Source organism: Bufo bufo, chromosome 1 (assembly GCF_905171765.1).
Source record: "Bufo bufo chromosome 1, aBufBuf1.1, whole genome shotgun sequence".
NCBI lineage: Eukaryota > Metazoa > Chordata > Amphibia > Anura > Bufonidae > Bufo > Bufo bufo.
The window spans coordinates 789,914,239-789,929,091 of record NC_053389.1 but is presented as its reverse complement, the minus strand read 5'-3'; the positions used below and the strand labels follow the sequence as shown (position 1 = coordinate 789,929,091).

Here is a 14,853-nt window from a genome sequence, read left to right as displayed (position 1 = left end):
AATACTGCTCCTATGTACAACAATATAACTGCTATAATACTGCTCCTATGTACAAGAATATAACTACTATAATACTACCTCCTATGTACAAGAATATAACTACTATAATACTACCTCCTATGTACAAGAATATAACTACTATAATACTACCTCCTATGTACAAGAATATAACTACTATAATACAGCTCCTATGTACAAGAATATAACTACTATAATACTGCTCCTATGTACAAGAATATAACTACTATAATACTGCCTCCTATGTACAAGAATATAACTACTATAATACTACCTCCTATGTACAAGAATATAACTACTATAATACTGCCTCCTATGTACAAGAATATAACTACTATAATACTACCTCCTATGTACAAGAATATAACTACTATAATACTGCCTCCTATGTACAAGAATATAACTACTATAATACTACCTCCTATGTACAAGAATATAACTACTATAATACTGCTCCTATGTACAAGAATATAACTACTGTAATACTGCTCCTATGTACAAGAATATAATTACTATAATACTGCCTCCTATGTACAAGAATACAACTACTATAATACTACCTCCTATGTACAAGAATATAACTACTATAATACTGCTCCTATGTACAAGAATATAACTACTATAATACTGCCTCCTATGTACAAGAATATAACTACTATAATACTACCTCCTATGTACAAGAATATAACTACTATAATACTGCCTCCTATGTACAAGAATATAACTACTATAATACTGCTCCTATGTACAAGAATATAACTACTGTAATACTGCTCCTATGTACAAGAATATAACTACTATAATACTGCCTCCTATGTACAAGAATATAACTACTATAATACTGCCCCTATGTACAAGAATATAACTACTATAATACTGCCTCCTATGTACAAGAATATAACTACTATAATACTGCCTCCTATGTACAAGAATATAACTACTATAATACTGCCTCCTATGTACAAGAATATAACTACTATAATACTGCCTCCTATGTACAAGAATATAACTACTATAAATACTGCTCCTATGTACAGGAATATAACTACTATAAATACTGCTCCTATGTACAAGTATATAACTACTATAATACTGCTCCTATGTACAAGAATATAACTACTATAATACTGCTTCTATGTACAAGAGTATAACTAGTATAATACTGCCTCCTATGTACAAGAGTATAACTACTATAATACTGCCTACTATGTACAAGAATATAACTACTATAATACTGCCTTCTATGTACGGGAATATAACTACTATAATACTGCCCCTATGTACAAGAATATAACTACTATAATACTGCCTCCTATGTACAAGAATATAACTACTATAATACTACCTCCTATGTACAAGAATATAACTACTATAATACTACCTCCTATGTACAAGAATATAACTACTATAATACTGCTCCTATGTACAAGAATATAACTACTATAATACTGCCTCCTATGTACAAGAATATAACTACTATAAAACTGCCTCCTATGTACAAGAATATAACTACTATAATACTGCTCCTATGTACAGGAATATAACTACTATAATACTGCTCCTATGTACAAGAATATAACTACTATAATACTGCCTCCTATGTACAAGAATATAACTACTATAATACTGCTCCTATGTACAAGAATATAACTACTATAATACTGCTCCTCTGTACAATAATATAACTACTATAATACTGCTCCCTATGGACAAGAATATAACTACTATAATACTGCTCCTATGTACAAGAATATAACTACTATAATACTGCTCCTATGTACAAGATGTGGGGGTTCACTCTGATAGGCGAGTTAGCGGACACAGTATAGAGGCAACAGCAAAGTCTTTGAATTAAACAGTTCAGTGTTTATTCACACATTAAGTAAATGACAAAACAAAAATTCTGTTTCAATGAAAAACAGTCACCTTGTGATTCTGGTGTTCGTTCACACCATGCAGCAAAGAAGTCGTCCTTGGACAAAGCAGAATCCACCTGCTTTCACACCAACAAGGTAGCAAGCCTAATCCAGGCGCAAACACAGAGACTGACAGAGCTCCGCTGTCAGAGAGGAGTAATCCACACCACCTGACAGTGCTGCCTGTGGTTTATAGCCCAAAACCAAGACCCGGCCTGGAACGTGGGGAGTAGTCACCCACCCAGCACTTTGATTACTCCCAGTAAGAGCCACCCCGGACCAGCTATACAGCCATACTAAATAGCAACGTGTCAAACAGCAACTGCTGCTAACACATTAAACCGGCTCTTACTTCACCGAGGCCAGGAACCTCGGTGACACATATCTATAATCCACGACCATCCCTTGAACCCCCCTACATACCTCCCCCCTTTGCTCAACCCTGAGTGTACCTGGGACAGGGCATCCGCGTTTCCCTGTAACCGGCCTGCCCTGTGTTCAACCAAAAACTTAACGTTCTGTAAAGAGAGAAACCATCGGGTGACCCGGGCATTTCTGTCCTTGGCCTGGCTCATCCACTTGAGAGGGGAGTGGTCGGTCACCAGACGGAATTTTCTCCCCAACAGATAATAGCGGAGAGACTCAACAGCCCACTTGATAGCCAGGCCTCACTCTCCACTATACTGTACCTGGTCTCAGCTGGGGTAAGCTTCCGGCTGAGGAAGACAACGGGATGCTCCTCCCCGTTGACTTCCTGAGACAGTACCGCACCGAGGCCTACTTCGGAGGCATTGGTCTGTACCACAAACTCCCTCTTGAAGTCTAGAGTCACCAAACCAGAGGACACACACAGGGCCGACTTCAAAGCGGAGAAAGCCTTATCCACCTGATCATCCCAGTGGACCATCACTGACTTGCGTCCCTTTAAGAGCCCTGTCAATGGCACGGCCACAGTAGCAAAGTGGGGAACAAACCTCATGTAATAGCCCACCATTCCCAGGAATGACTTTACTTGCCTAGTAGTGACAGGTTCGGCTCTATTTTGTTCACTTGGGGTTTGACGACTCAGCGCCCAATGACATACCCCAGGTATTTCGTCTCCTCTAACGCTATTGCACATTTTTTGGGGTTAGCTGTTAGTTCAGCCTTCCTAAGGGAGTCCACTACGGCCTGTACTTTGGGTAGGTGACTTTTCCAGTCGGTACTGTGGATGACAATATCGTCCAGGTAAGCCGAGGTATACTGTCGATGTGGACGCAGCACAATGTCCATTAGCCTTTGAAAAGCGGCGGGGAAGCCATGCAGACTAAAGGGTAACACCTTGTACTGATACAGCCCCTCAGGCGTGATGAAGGCAGTTTTCTCTTTAGTAGCCTCCGTTAAGGGCACCTGCCAGTACCCTTTCATGAGGTCCAAAACTGAGAAATACTGGGCTTGTCCTAATCTTTCAATCAGCTCATCGACTCGGGGCATGGGATATGCATCAAACTTAAGAGATCTCGTTTAATTTTCGGAAACCATTACAAAACCGAAGTGTCCCGTCCGGCTTGGGTATTAGCACTATAGGACTGGCCCACTCACTTTTAGACTCCTCAATGACATCTAGCCTCAGCATCATCTGCACTTCCTCTGAGATGGCTTGTCGCCGAGCCTCGGATACCCAGTATGGTTTTAGCCGGACTTTCGCCTGAGGCTCAGTGACAATGTCATGCTGAATTATGGAAGTGCGTCCAGAGAGATCCGAAAACACATCCGTGTTCCGGGTAATAAACTCCCTGGCCTCCTGACCCTGCTTAGAGGAGAGGCTGTCAGCAATTCTTACTGTGGCAGCCGCTTCCCTTGCTTCAGACAGAGGGGCCGAAACAGTTTTCCCTAGAAAACCCGGCCGCGGGCTGTCTTCTGTACAGGTTTCCCTATCTTTCCATGGTTTGAGTAAATTCACATGGTAAACCTGCTCCAGCTTTCGCGGCCTTGGCTGGTGTACCTTGTAATTTTTTCACGTACCTCATAGGGCCCCTGCCACCTGGCTAGGAACTTACTGTCCACGGTTGGCACCAGAACCAAAACCTGATGACCCGGGTTAAAGATCCGGACCTGAGCCTGACGATTATAGATCCGACTCTGGGCTCGCTGAGCGGCCTCCATATGCTCCCTGCCGAGAGGCAAAACGGTCTATCCGCTGTTGCATCTTGACAACATACTCCAGGACACTTTTATGCGGAGTGGGTTGCTGTTCCCAGGCCTCTTTGGCTACGTCCAACAAACCACGAGGATGTCTGCCATATAGCAATACGAAGGGCGAGAACCCAGTAGAGGCCTGGGGCACCTCTCGCACAGCGAACATGAGATAGGGCAGAAGAAGGTCCCAGCCCTTTCCATCTTTAGACACCACCCTTTTTAACATGGTTTTTAATGTTTTATTAAACCTTTCAACCAGACAGTGCCTTTGCGGATGGTGAACGGACGTCCGTAACTGTTTGATATGCAGCAACTTACAGAGCTCCCTCATGACCCGAGACATAAAAGGGGTCCCCTGGTCAGTCAGAACCTCTTTAGGTAGCCCCACTCTGGAGAACATTTTCATTAACTCCTTAGCTAGGAGTTTGGCGAGGTATGACGCAGTGGCACCGCCTCCAGGTACCGAGTGGCGTAGTCTAGGACGACCAAGATGTGTCGGTGTCATCTAGCGGACTTCGGTACTGGGCCTACGAGGTCCATAGCGATTCGCTCAAACGATACCTCGATGATCGGGAGAGACTGATGAAAAGGTGCTGGGGGCTAGTTGCCTGGCAGGTCAGGCAAGACTTACAGAATTCGTCCACCTCCCTAAACACACTGGGCAAGCAAAACCGTTGTAGTATCCGGTCCTGTGTTTTCTGCATTCCCAGATGACCCCCGAGAACATGTTGGTGGGCTAACTATAACGCGAGTTTGCGATAAGCCTGGGGCACCACCAACTGTTCAATGGGTTCACCCCGTAGTTGGTAAACCCGATACAACATATCCTGATGAACCACAAAATGCGGGGACACCGACTCTGTCCTAGCTTGTTGTGGTTCACCATCTACTATAAATACCTTTTACCAGGCTCAGGATAGGATTGGGTCTCAGTGTTGTGCAGTACCAAAATTATCCCCGGAGACATTGAGGTCCGCCAGCTCAGGTCCCAGCGGCAAGTCCTCTACATCTCCCACCATTACATTCAGTGGGGTTGTCCCCCCCCCCCCCACTCTTTCACTGAAGTGGCGGTCACCCCCACCGCTGGCCCTTCGGCCTCGGGTTCCCAGGGTCCTGGCCTTCCCCCGGAGCAAGGAGAGTCCACCTGCCGGCCCCTGTGGTTAGAGACACCAGGGCGGTGGGATAGTCTTTTAAGTCCCCATGAATGCACATGACCCTGACTATCCGGCCAGTATTCTCAGCGGACAGTATCAGGGGAGCCCTTACTAGGGACACCAGACTCCCTGAGTCCAGCAGGGCCTCCGCTGGAGTGTCTTCCACTTCCACCTGGCACAAGTGATTTAGAGTTTCTGGGGTACCCGCTGCACACAGCTTCCAGGCATATAAAGACTAACGGAAGCCATAGGTGTCCATGGGTTCCACCTGATGTACGAGCTGACTGTCCACATGGCCAGCCTCCTGACACCGCCAGCAGACTATCGGAGCCAGGTCCACAGGGGGTACATCCCGGGCAGGTTTGGTTGGCACAAGTCGCCAGGGGGTGGAGATTTACAGGATTTGACTGCCCCCATCCCAAAAGAACCCCCCTGTAGATTCCTGGTAGCCTCATAGCGTTCCACCAGGTCAACCATCTCAAGGGCATTACCTGGAGAGACCTGGCCGATCCATTGCTGGAGAGGGGGTGGCAAAGCCCTCCAGAACATATCAGCCAATAGTCTATTCAGCATAGCCGTGGGACTCAGCACATCAGGCTGTAGTCACTTTTGCAAAAGGTGGAGTAAGTCATAATACTGGGGTCTCGCGGGCTCAGCTGGCTTAAACCTCCACTGATTTACCCGCTGGGCCCGGACCAACACATGCACCCCCAGTCTTGCCAAAATCTCCCCGTTTACTTTTTGGTAGTCAGCCGCTTGATCGTCCGGCAAGTCGAAATACACCCGCTGGGAATCTGATGCCAGGAACGAAGCGACGACCTCAGCCCACTGGTCTCGGGGTAGCTTCTCCATTGTGGCCACTTTCTCGTACATCGCCAGGTAGGTTTCGATGTGCTATACGGGGGTCATCTTAGGAATCGCCGCATGGACTGCCATCCGGGCATCGTGGATGCTCGGGGTTGCTCCTGCTGTCTGCAAAGCCATCACGTGTTGTAGCAGCAACTGGTTAGTCTCCTGCTGCTGCTTATTAGCCTCCCGTTGCTGCAGGTTTCTCTCACTGCTGCAAATTAGCATCCATGAGGGCCTTCACAACAGCCTCCATTTTGTCGTGGGACACGGGTTGTAATACAGCTGGCTTGATGTGTGACATACAACCGTGCATAAAAATGCAAACCAAAAAATATTTCGGCATTCACTCCAGCCTCACATCCTCCACCAATTGTGGGGGGTTCGCTCTGATAGGCGAGTTAGCGGATGCAGTATAGAGGCAACAACAAAGTCTTTGAATTAAACAGTTCACACCATGCAGCAAAGAAGAAGTCCTTGGACAAAGCAGAATCCACCTGCTTTCACACAAACAAGGTAGTAGGCCTTAATCCAGGCCCAAACTCCCAGGTCCTAACAGAGCTCCACTGTCAGAGAGGAGTAATCCACACCACCTGACATTGCTGCCTGTGTTTTATAGCCCAAAACCAAGACCCCGGCCTGGAACGCGGGGAGTAGTCACCCACCCAGCACTTTGACTACTACCAGTAAGAGCCGTCCCGGATCAGCTATACAGCCATACTAAAAAGCAACATGTCTAACCGCAACTGCTGCTGACACATGAAACCGGGCTCTTACTTCACCGAGGCCAGGAACCTCGGTAACACATATCTATCATCCGCGATTATCCCTTGAAACCTCCTACAAAGAATATAACTACTATAATACTGCCTCCTATGTACAAGAATATAACTACTATAATACTGCTCCTATGTACAAGAATATAACTACTATAATACTGCTCCTATGTACAAGAATATAACTACTATAATACTACCTCCTATGTACAAGAATATAACTACTATAATACTGCCTCCTATGTACAAGAATATAACTACTATAATACTGCCTCCTATGTACAAGAATATAACTACTATAATACTGCCTCCTATGTACAAGAATATAACTACTATAATACTGCTCCTATGTACAAGAATATAACTACTATAATACTGCCTCCTATGTACAAGAATATAACTACTATAATACTGCCTCCTATGTACAAGAATATAACTACTATAATACTGCCTCCTATGTACAAGAATATAACTACTATAATACTGCCTCCTATGTACAAGAATAGAACTACTATAATACTGCCTCCTATGTACAAGAATATAACTACTATAATACTGCCTCCTATGTACAAGAATATAACTACTATAATACTGCCTCCTATGTACAAGAATATAACTACTATAATACTGCCTCCTATGTACAAGAATATAACTACTATAATACTGCCTCCTATGTACAAGAATATAACTACTATAATACTGCCTCCTATGTACAAGAATATAACTACTATAATACTGCCTCCTATGTACAAGAATATAACTACTATAATACTGCCTCCTATGTACAAGAATATAACTACTATAATACTGCCTCCTATATACAAGAATATAACTACTATAATACTGCTCCTATGTACAAGAATATAACTACTATAATACTGCCTCCTATGTACAAGAATATAACTACTATAATACTGCCTCCTATGTACAAGAATATAACTACTATAATACTGCCTCCTATGTACAAGAATATAACTACTATAATACTGCTCCTATGTACAAGAATATAACTACTATAATACTGCTCCTATGTACAAGAATATAACTACTATAATACTGCCTCCTATGTACAAGAATATAACTACTATAATACTGCTCCTATGTACAAGAATATAACTACTATAATACTGCCTCCTATGTACAAGAATATAACTACTATAATACTGCTCCTATGTACAAGAATATAACTACTATAATACTGCTCCTATATACAAGAATATAACTACTATAATACTGCTCCTATATACAAGAATATAACTACTATAATACTGCTCCTATGTACAAGAATATAACTACTATAATACTGCCTCCTATGTACAAGAATATAACTACTATAATACTGCCTCCTATGTACAAGAATATAACTACTATAATACTGCTCCTATGTACAAGAATATAACTACTATAATACTGCTCCTATGTACAAGAATATAACTACTATAATACTGCTCCTATGTACAAGAATATAACTACTATAATACTGCCTCCTATGTACAAGAATATAACTACTATAATACTGCCTCCTATGTACAAGAATATAACTACTATAATACTGCTCCTATGTACAAGAATATAACTACTATAATACTGCTCCTATGTACAAGAATATAACTACTATAATACTGCCCCTATGTGCAAGAATATAACTACTATAATACTGCCTCCTATGTACAAGAATATAACTACTATAATACTGCTCCTATGTACAAGAATATAACTACTATAATACTGCTCCTATGTGCAAGAATATAACTACTATAATACTGCTCCTATGTACAAGAATATAACTACTATAATACTGCTCCTATGTACAAGAATATAACTACTATAACACTGCCTCAAGGGAATGTGATGCAGAATCAGGGTAGAGCTTTACCTCTTCTTAATGGCAGTAGTTTGTTCTCCAGAATGTCCCTGGCGTCTGTGCCTTCGTCCATTAAATCCAGCTTGGTTATAACACCAATAGTCCGTAAACCTGGAGAAGAGAGAGAGACGTACACTGACGACCACACAGTAAGAAAACAAGTGCCTGACGTGGAGTTTATTGCTCGGTATTATTTATCTGCACTGTCAGTCGGACATAGTGTGCGCCATCCCAGCCGAAGGACGGTAACACTAACACAGCAGGAATAATCGCGGCCTTCTTACCTTGTGGATCCACCTCCTTGGCCATTTTCAGGGCGTCGGAGTTTGCCAGATCGGTATTGGCGGGCGTGACGGCCAGGATGAGGCAGCTCTCCCGGGAGATGAACTGCAGAATCATGTCCTTGATCTGGTATTCTATGTCCTGTGGTTGGTCACCAACAGGGACCTTGGTGATACCCGGGAGGTCAATCAAGGTCAAATTCAGAACTGTAGAAGGAGAAAATAGAGAGAATATTACCGTTATATATGAAATATAATGCACTGAGCAGAACTGGAAGGGAACTGGGGATATCCGGGGACCATAAACCTATCTATAGCAACCAGTGTCAGGCAGCTGACGTAAAGACAAACAAAACCATGGAATGCATCACGCAAGTCACAGACGATCATGACAAGCACACCGCTATGCCACTGCAGAAATCACCGGTCAGATACATAGAATATGGCGGACAGATGAGGGACCCGGCTATAAGGAGAGGAGCGCTCTCTGCACGCTCGCCTCTGTGATTCTGAATCTGATGAGTACACAATGAGAAGTGCTGACCCAATTACGGCTGCGGTAAATGGAAGTTACGGTAATACGTGTATTCACAAGACTGCACACAGCGATGGCTACCAGGACAGAAGTGCAGCTAATGGCTTCTGTGTATTTCCCGAGGACCAATCTGTTCCCTTCGTACAGTCCATTAATAAGAAGAGATCGCAAAGATGGAGTCAACATCTAAAAGACCAAAACCAGAGTACAACAACGGAAAAGAGCTTATAAAAAGAAAGCTGGTATCACTGGTGGGTCCTCAGGACTTAGAATCTCTGTATATCGAGAGGAGCTTTCTGCTGTCATCACCATCACCCCTGGTAATAAACTTTGTACGAGTGCTGCAATTTTTATCAGGAGAGGAAGGAGACAACTACTGTAATACCGCCTCAAAAAAACAAAAATACTATAATACAGGGCTTGACAAATTTCCTTGGAATCTAGGAGGCAGCTAAAAAAGTTAGGAGCCAGGCGGAGCCGCGTCATAAAATCTATATTGCGATATAAATCGCAATATATTGTTTTCTATATTAGGGGGGGGGGGTTGTTTAAACTTTTTTTTTTAACTTTTTATTTAAAAACTATTAGCCTCCTTAAGGGCTAGAACCCTTGTCATATTTACCCTAATAAAGCTCTATTAGGGTGAATAGGACTTTACACTCTCCCTGCTGCCCTGTGCACACAACAGCAGGGAGCTGACCATGGCAGCCAGCCTATCATGTGCCCTCCAGCCTCTGATCAGCCCCTCCAGCCTCTGATCAGCCCCTCCAGCCTCTGATCAGCCCCTCCAGCCTCTGATCAGCCCCTCCAGCCTCTGATCAGCCCCTCCAGCCTCTGATCAGCGCCCCCCCCCCCCTCTGATCAGCTCCCTCTGTGGTAACAAACCCCTCCCCTCCCTCCCCAGTATTAATCATTGGTGGCAGTGGCCACAGGGTCCCCCTCCCGCCCCCATCATTGGTGGCAGTGGGCAGTGGCCGATCGGTTACCATGGCAGCCAGGACGCTACTGAAGTCCTGGCTGCCATGGTATGTTAGTGAGCAGCATTATACTCACGTGCGCCGTGATCGCCGGGAGCTCCTTCTTCTCATAGGTCTGTGCGGCGCATTGCTAATGCTATAAGCATTAGCAATGAGCCGCACAGACCGAAGAAGGAGCGCCCGGCGGCCACGGCGCACGTGAGTATAATGCTGCTCACTAACATACCATGGCAGCCAGGACTTCAGTAGCGCGACTCCTGGCTGCCATGGTAACCGATCGGAGCCTCAGCATTACACTGCTGGGACTCCGATCGGAACTGCCCACTGCCACCAATGCAGACAAACATTCCCGGCACCTGACATCTGACAGGACGCTGTGATCCGCGCGATTAACCCCTCAACTGAGGGGTTAATCGCGCGGATCACAGCGTGCAGTCATAGGGGCCGGGATATGGCCGGCACATTGGTATTTAGGCATTCATTGGTGGTCAGCGGCAACCGCGCACAGTGGGGAGGGAGGGACTCCTCTCCTTCTCCACTGTGCCGGCTCAGGAAACCATGGTGCGCGCCGAGAGCGCATGTTTGAAAATGGGCTGACAAATACCCAATCGCCAGGACCAAATTCCTGGTCGCCATGGCGACCTGGCGCCTGGGATTTGTCGAGCCCTGCTATAATACTGCCTCCTATGTACAAGAATATAACTACTATAATACTGCCTCCTATGTACAAGAATATAACTACTATAATACTGCCTCCCATGTACAAGAATATAACTACTATAATACTGCCCCTATGTACAAGAATATAACTACTATAATACTGCCTCCTATGTACAAGAATATAACTACTATAATACTACCTCCTATATACAAGAATATAACTACTATAATACTGCTCATATGTACAAGGATATAACTACTATTATACTGCCTCTTATGTACAAGAATATAACTACTATAATACTGCTCCTATGTACAGGAATATAACTACTATAATACTGCTCCTATGTACAAGAATATAACTACTATAATACTGCTCCTATGTACAAGTATATAACTACTATAATACTGCTCCTATGTACAAGAATATAACTACTATAATACTGCTCCTATGTACAAGAATATAACTACTATAATACTGCCTCCTATGTACAAGAATATAACTACTATAATACTGCCTCCTATGTACAAGAATATAACTACTATAATACTGCTCTTATATACAAGAATATAACTACTATAATACTGCTCTTATATACAAGAATATATCTACTATAATACTGCTCCTATGTACAAGAATATAACTACTATAATACTGCTCCTATGTACAAGAATATAACTACTATAATACTGCTCCTATATACAAGAATATAACTACTATAACACTGCCTCCTATGTACAAGAATATAACTACTATAACACTGCCTCCTATGTACAAGAATATAACTACTATAATACTGCTCCTATGTACAAGAATATAACTACTATAATACTGCTCCTATGTACAAGAATATATCTACTATAATACTGCTCCTATGTACAAGACTATAACTACTATAACACTGCCTCCTATGTACAAGAATAGAACTACTATAATACTGCCCCTTGTGGACTACTTCTGCAGTGAACCCCCTGATGACGCCCCCACACTCACCATGAGGAGAATATACCCGCAGATTGATGGGTACTGGTGAGATGCCTTTGTTTGATCCAGTTACTCTCTCAGTTTCCGCTTCGATCTCCTGACGAACCTCGTCAAAGTCTGTGAATTTCTTGGATTTGCAGTGAAGGAATTCAGCGTATTCTATAGAAAGAGGAAACTGAGGTTTATATCCGGAAGAGGTCACAAACTGCCGCTGTGGGTAGTAAAATGCTCCTCCCTTCTGCCTGTGTCACCCAGTGGTGGGAGGAGCAGACTCCACGTCACATAGCTCCTCCCTCCTGCCTGTGTCACCCTGTGGTGGGAGGAGCAGACTCCATCTCATATAGCTCCTCCCTCCTGTCACCCAGTGGTGGGAGGAGCAGACTCCACGTCACATAGCTCCTCCCTTCTGTCACCCAGTGGTGGGAGGAGCAGACTCCACGTCACATAGCTCCTCCCTTCTGTCACCCAGTGGTGGGAGGAGCAGACTCCACGTCACATAGCTCCTCCCTCCTGCCTGTGTCACCCTGTGGTGGGAGGAGCAGACTCCATCTCATATAGCTCCTCCCTTCTGTCACCCAGTGGTGGGAGGAGCAGACTCCACGTCATATAGCTCCTCCCTTCTGTCACCCAGTGGTGGGAGGAGCAGACTCCATGTCACATAGCTCCTCCCTCTCGTCGTGGCACAGGGTGACAGAGAACCATCAATACTGTCTACCCACTTCTCAGCTGACAGCAGGAGCAGTAATGTACAGGGTTTTCTGCCTTTGAATGTTAACAACAGTGTCCTCATTCACTGACAGCAAACATATTGAAAATGGTGAAAAATATAAACACATTATTGAAGAACGTTGATTGATTTAACAGGAGGGAGACTATTCAGCAACACTGGGGGCTGCTGCATACTGCACCACACACAGGTGACAGACAGGTGGCGCTGCAGATGATGTCGTCCTCTGTAATGACACAGCAGGTCGGATTGTTGTGTGCACAGCTCGGGGCGAGCCGCAGGGCGGTGCACCACCTCAATCCACAGGCTGCAAACCCTCACCCCGGGTGAAAGTGCCCGCAGCACAGCTGCAGTAAATAAGCCTGCATGGGGCCTGTCACCAGTCTATACCCCTGCCCCACGAGTCGCAAGATCCCTGCCCTAGCCAGCGACTAGTGAACGCAGGAGGACATCCCAGCGGAGGTAGGCTGACAGGGGAGCAGCGGTATACCGAAAAACACGGCTGCTGTCTTCCAAAAACAGAGCCACTACTGCCCGCAGGTTGCACGTGGTACTGCAGGTGTGGAATAACTGGGGCGCGGAGGGTTAACCACGGCACGTCCGACTGATCTTTCTTTTGAAGTCTAATCAGTAGTCACAAAAAGCTGCTAAGTCGAAGGGAAACCGTCAAACTGGTTCTACCTGTAGAGAGGGCCTTTAATTGCCCTGTAAAGCAGACAAGAGGTGAAGGTTTAGGGTTCCCGCCCCAGGACAGGAATAGGTCCTGTGTGGATCCCAGGCGGTAGGGGAACTACAAGTCCCAGCAGTCAGAGCAAGGGATAGGTAGATGCGAATGGTAGACATGGCTACTGGGTGACAACTCTAGATCTCAGGCTGCCAGGAGGGGAAGGATGATAGCTGGGGCCCAGCGATTCTACACCTCACAAATACCCATCCTTTAGGAGTGGCTTTACTGAACCCAAACGTCCCCCGACCTCTGTCACAGGGGTCGAGGAAGCTGAGATATGAGGAGCTGTTGGTGCGGTCCACCGTAGAGCTGCCTTCTGCCCTGTTCACATCACGTCGGGCTACAAAATAAAACCGTATGCAGATATAAATGAAGACACGATATACCTCTCTGGAATAGATTGGACCCATTCATCCCCTTTAGAGGTGTTGTCCAGACCATCAATATCTGATTTCGGGGTCTGACAACCCACACCTCTGCCGGTCAGTAGGTGCAGGAAAGATCTGATCCATTGTGTAGCCGGCGCCCTCCACCACACCCAATGGATGGAGCAGTGTGGGGGCTGGTTTTTTTATTGGACGCGTTGTACCTTTTACCGGGGCCATTTTGAGGTACTTACGACTAGCTGATCACTTATTTTTTACGTTATGCAGGAGGTGGATACTTCTGTATTGCAGTGCATTATATCATTCACAGTAGATCAGGCAAGGCGTAATAGGCATATCAGGTCTGAAGACCATTGTTAGGTCCTGGGCCACAGTAACAGCCCCTTGACACCCAATCAATCATATATTGGGGGCTCTGATGGACAGAGGGAACCCCCCTCCTTCTCACTAATCACTTACATGCCGCTGCAACAACAGGGATCGGAGTTCTTTTTGACGCTGGGTGGCAGTTGTAATGGTGTGGGGCTGGGCACGTCACCTGAGCCGTCACCGCACCACGATAGTACATCACTGGGGTGGCACAATCCCTACCTAAGGCCTCATGTATACGACCGCCTTTTGCGGATAACATATGGACCCATTCATGGATGTCATCTGTGTGCCGTCCACATTCGTATTTCCATTCTGCAAATTACAGAACATGTCCTATTCTGGTCCGTATTGGGGGTTTGTATTTTATGGATACCGCCATATGGTACAGACACTGTACCCCAGCTGTGAAGTAGAAGACCCCCGGCTGCCACAGTATTGGCAATGTCAGCAC

At 45.1% G+C, this 14,853-nt stretch overlaps 1 protein-coding gene across 3 annotated transcripts in view; it reads right to left on the bottom strand.

Moving 5' to 3' along the window:
• The window catches only part of DNM2 (dynamin 2), a 63,130-nt gene that overhangs the window by 36,594 nt on the left and 11,683 nt on the right, over positions 1-14,853 (bottom strand). For all 3 annotated transcript variants that reach the window (XM_040414959.1, XM_040414960.1, XM_040414961.1), the window contains exons 3-5: positions 12,200-12,349; positions 9,037-9,240; positions 8,765-8,863 (exon numbers count right to left, since the gene is read on the bottom strand). In XM_040414959.1, coding sequence (XP_040270893.1) covers positions 8,765-8,863; positions 9,037-9,240; positions 12,200-12,349 — 453 coding nt within the window. The remainder of the gene's footprint in view (positions 1-8,764; positions 8,864-9,036; positions 9,241-12,199; positions 12,350-14,853) is intronic.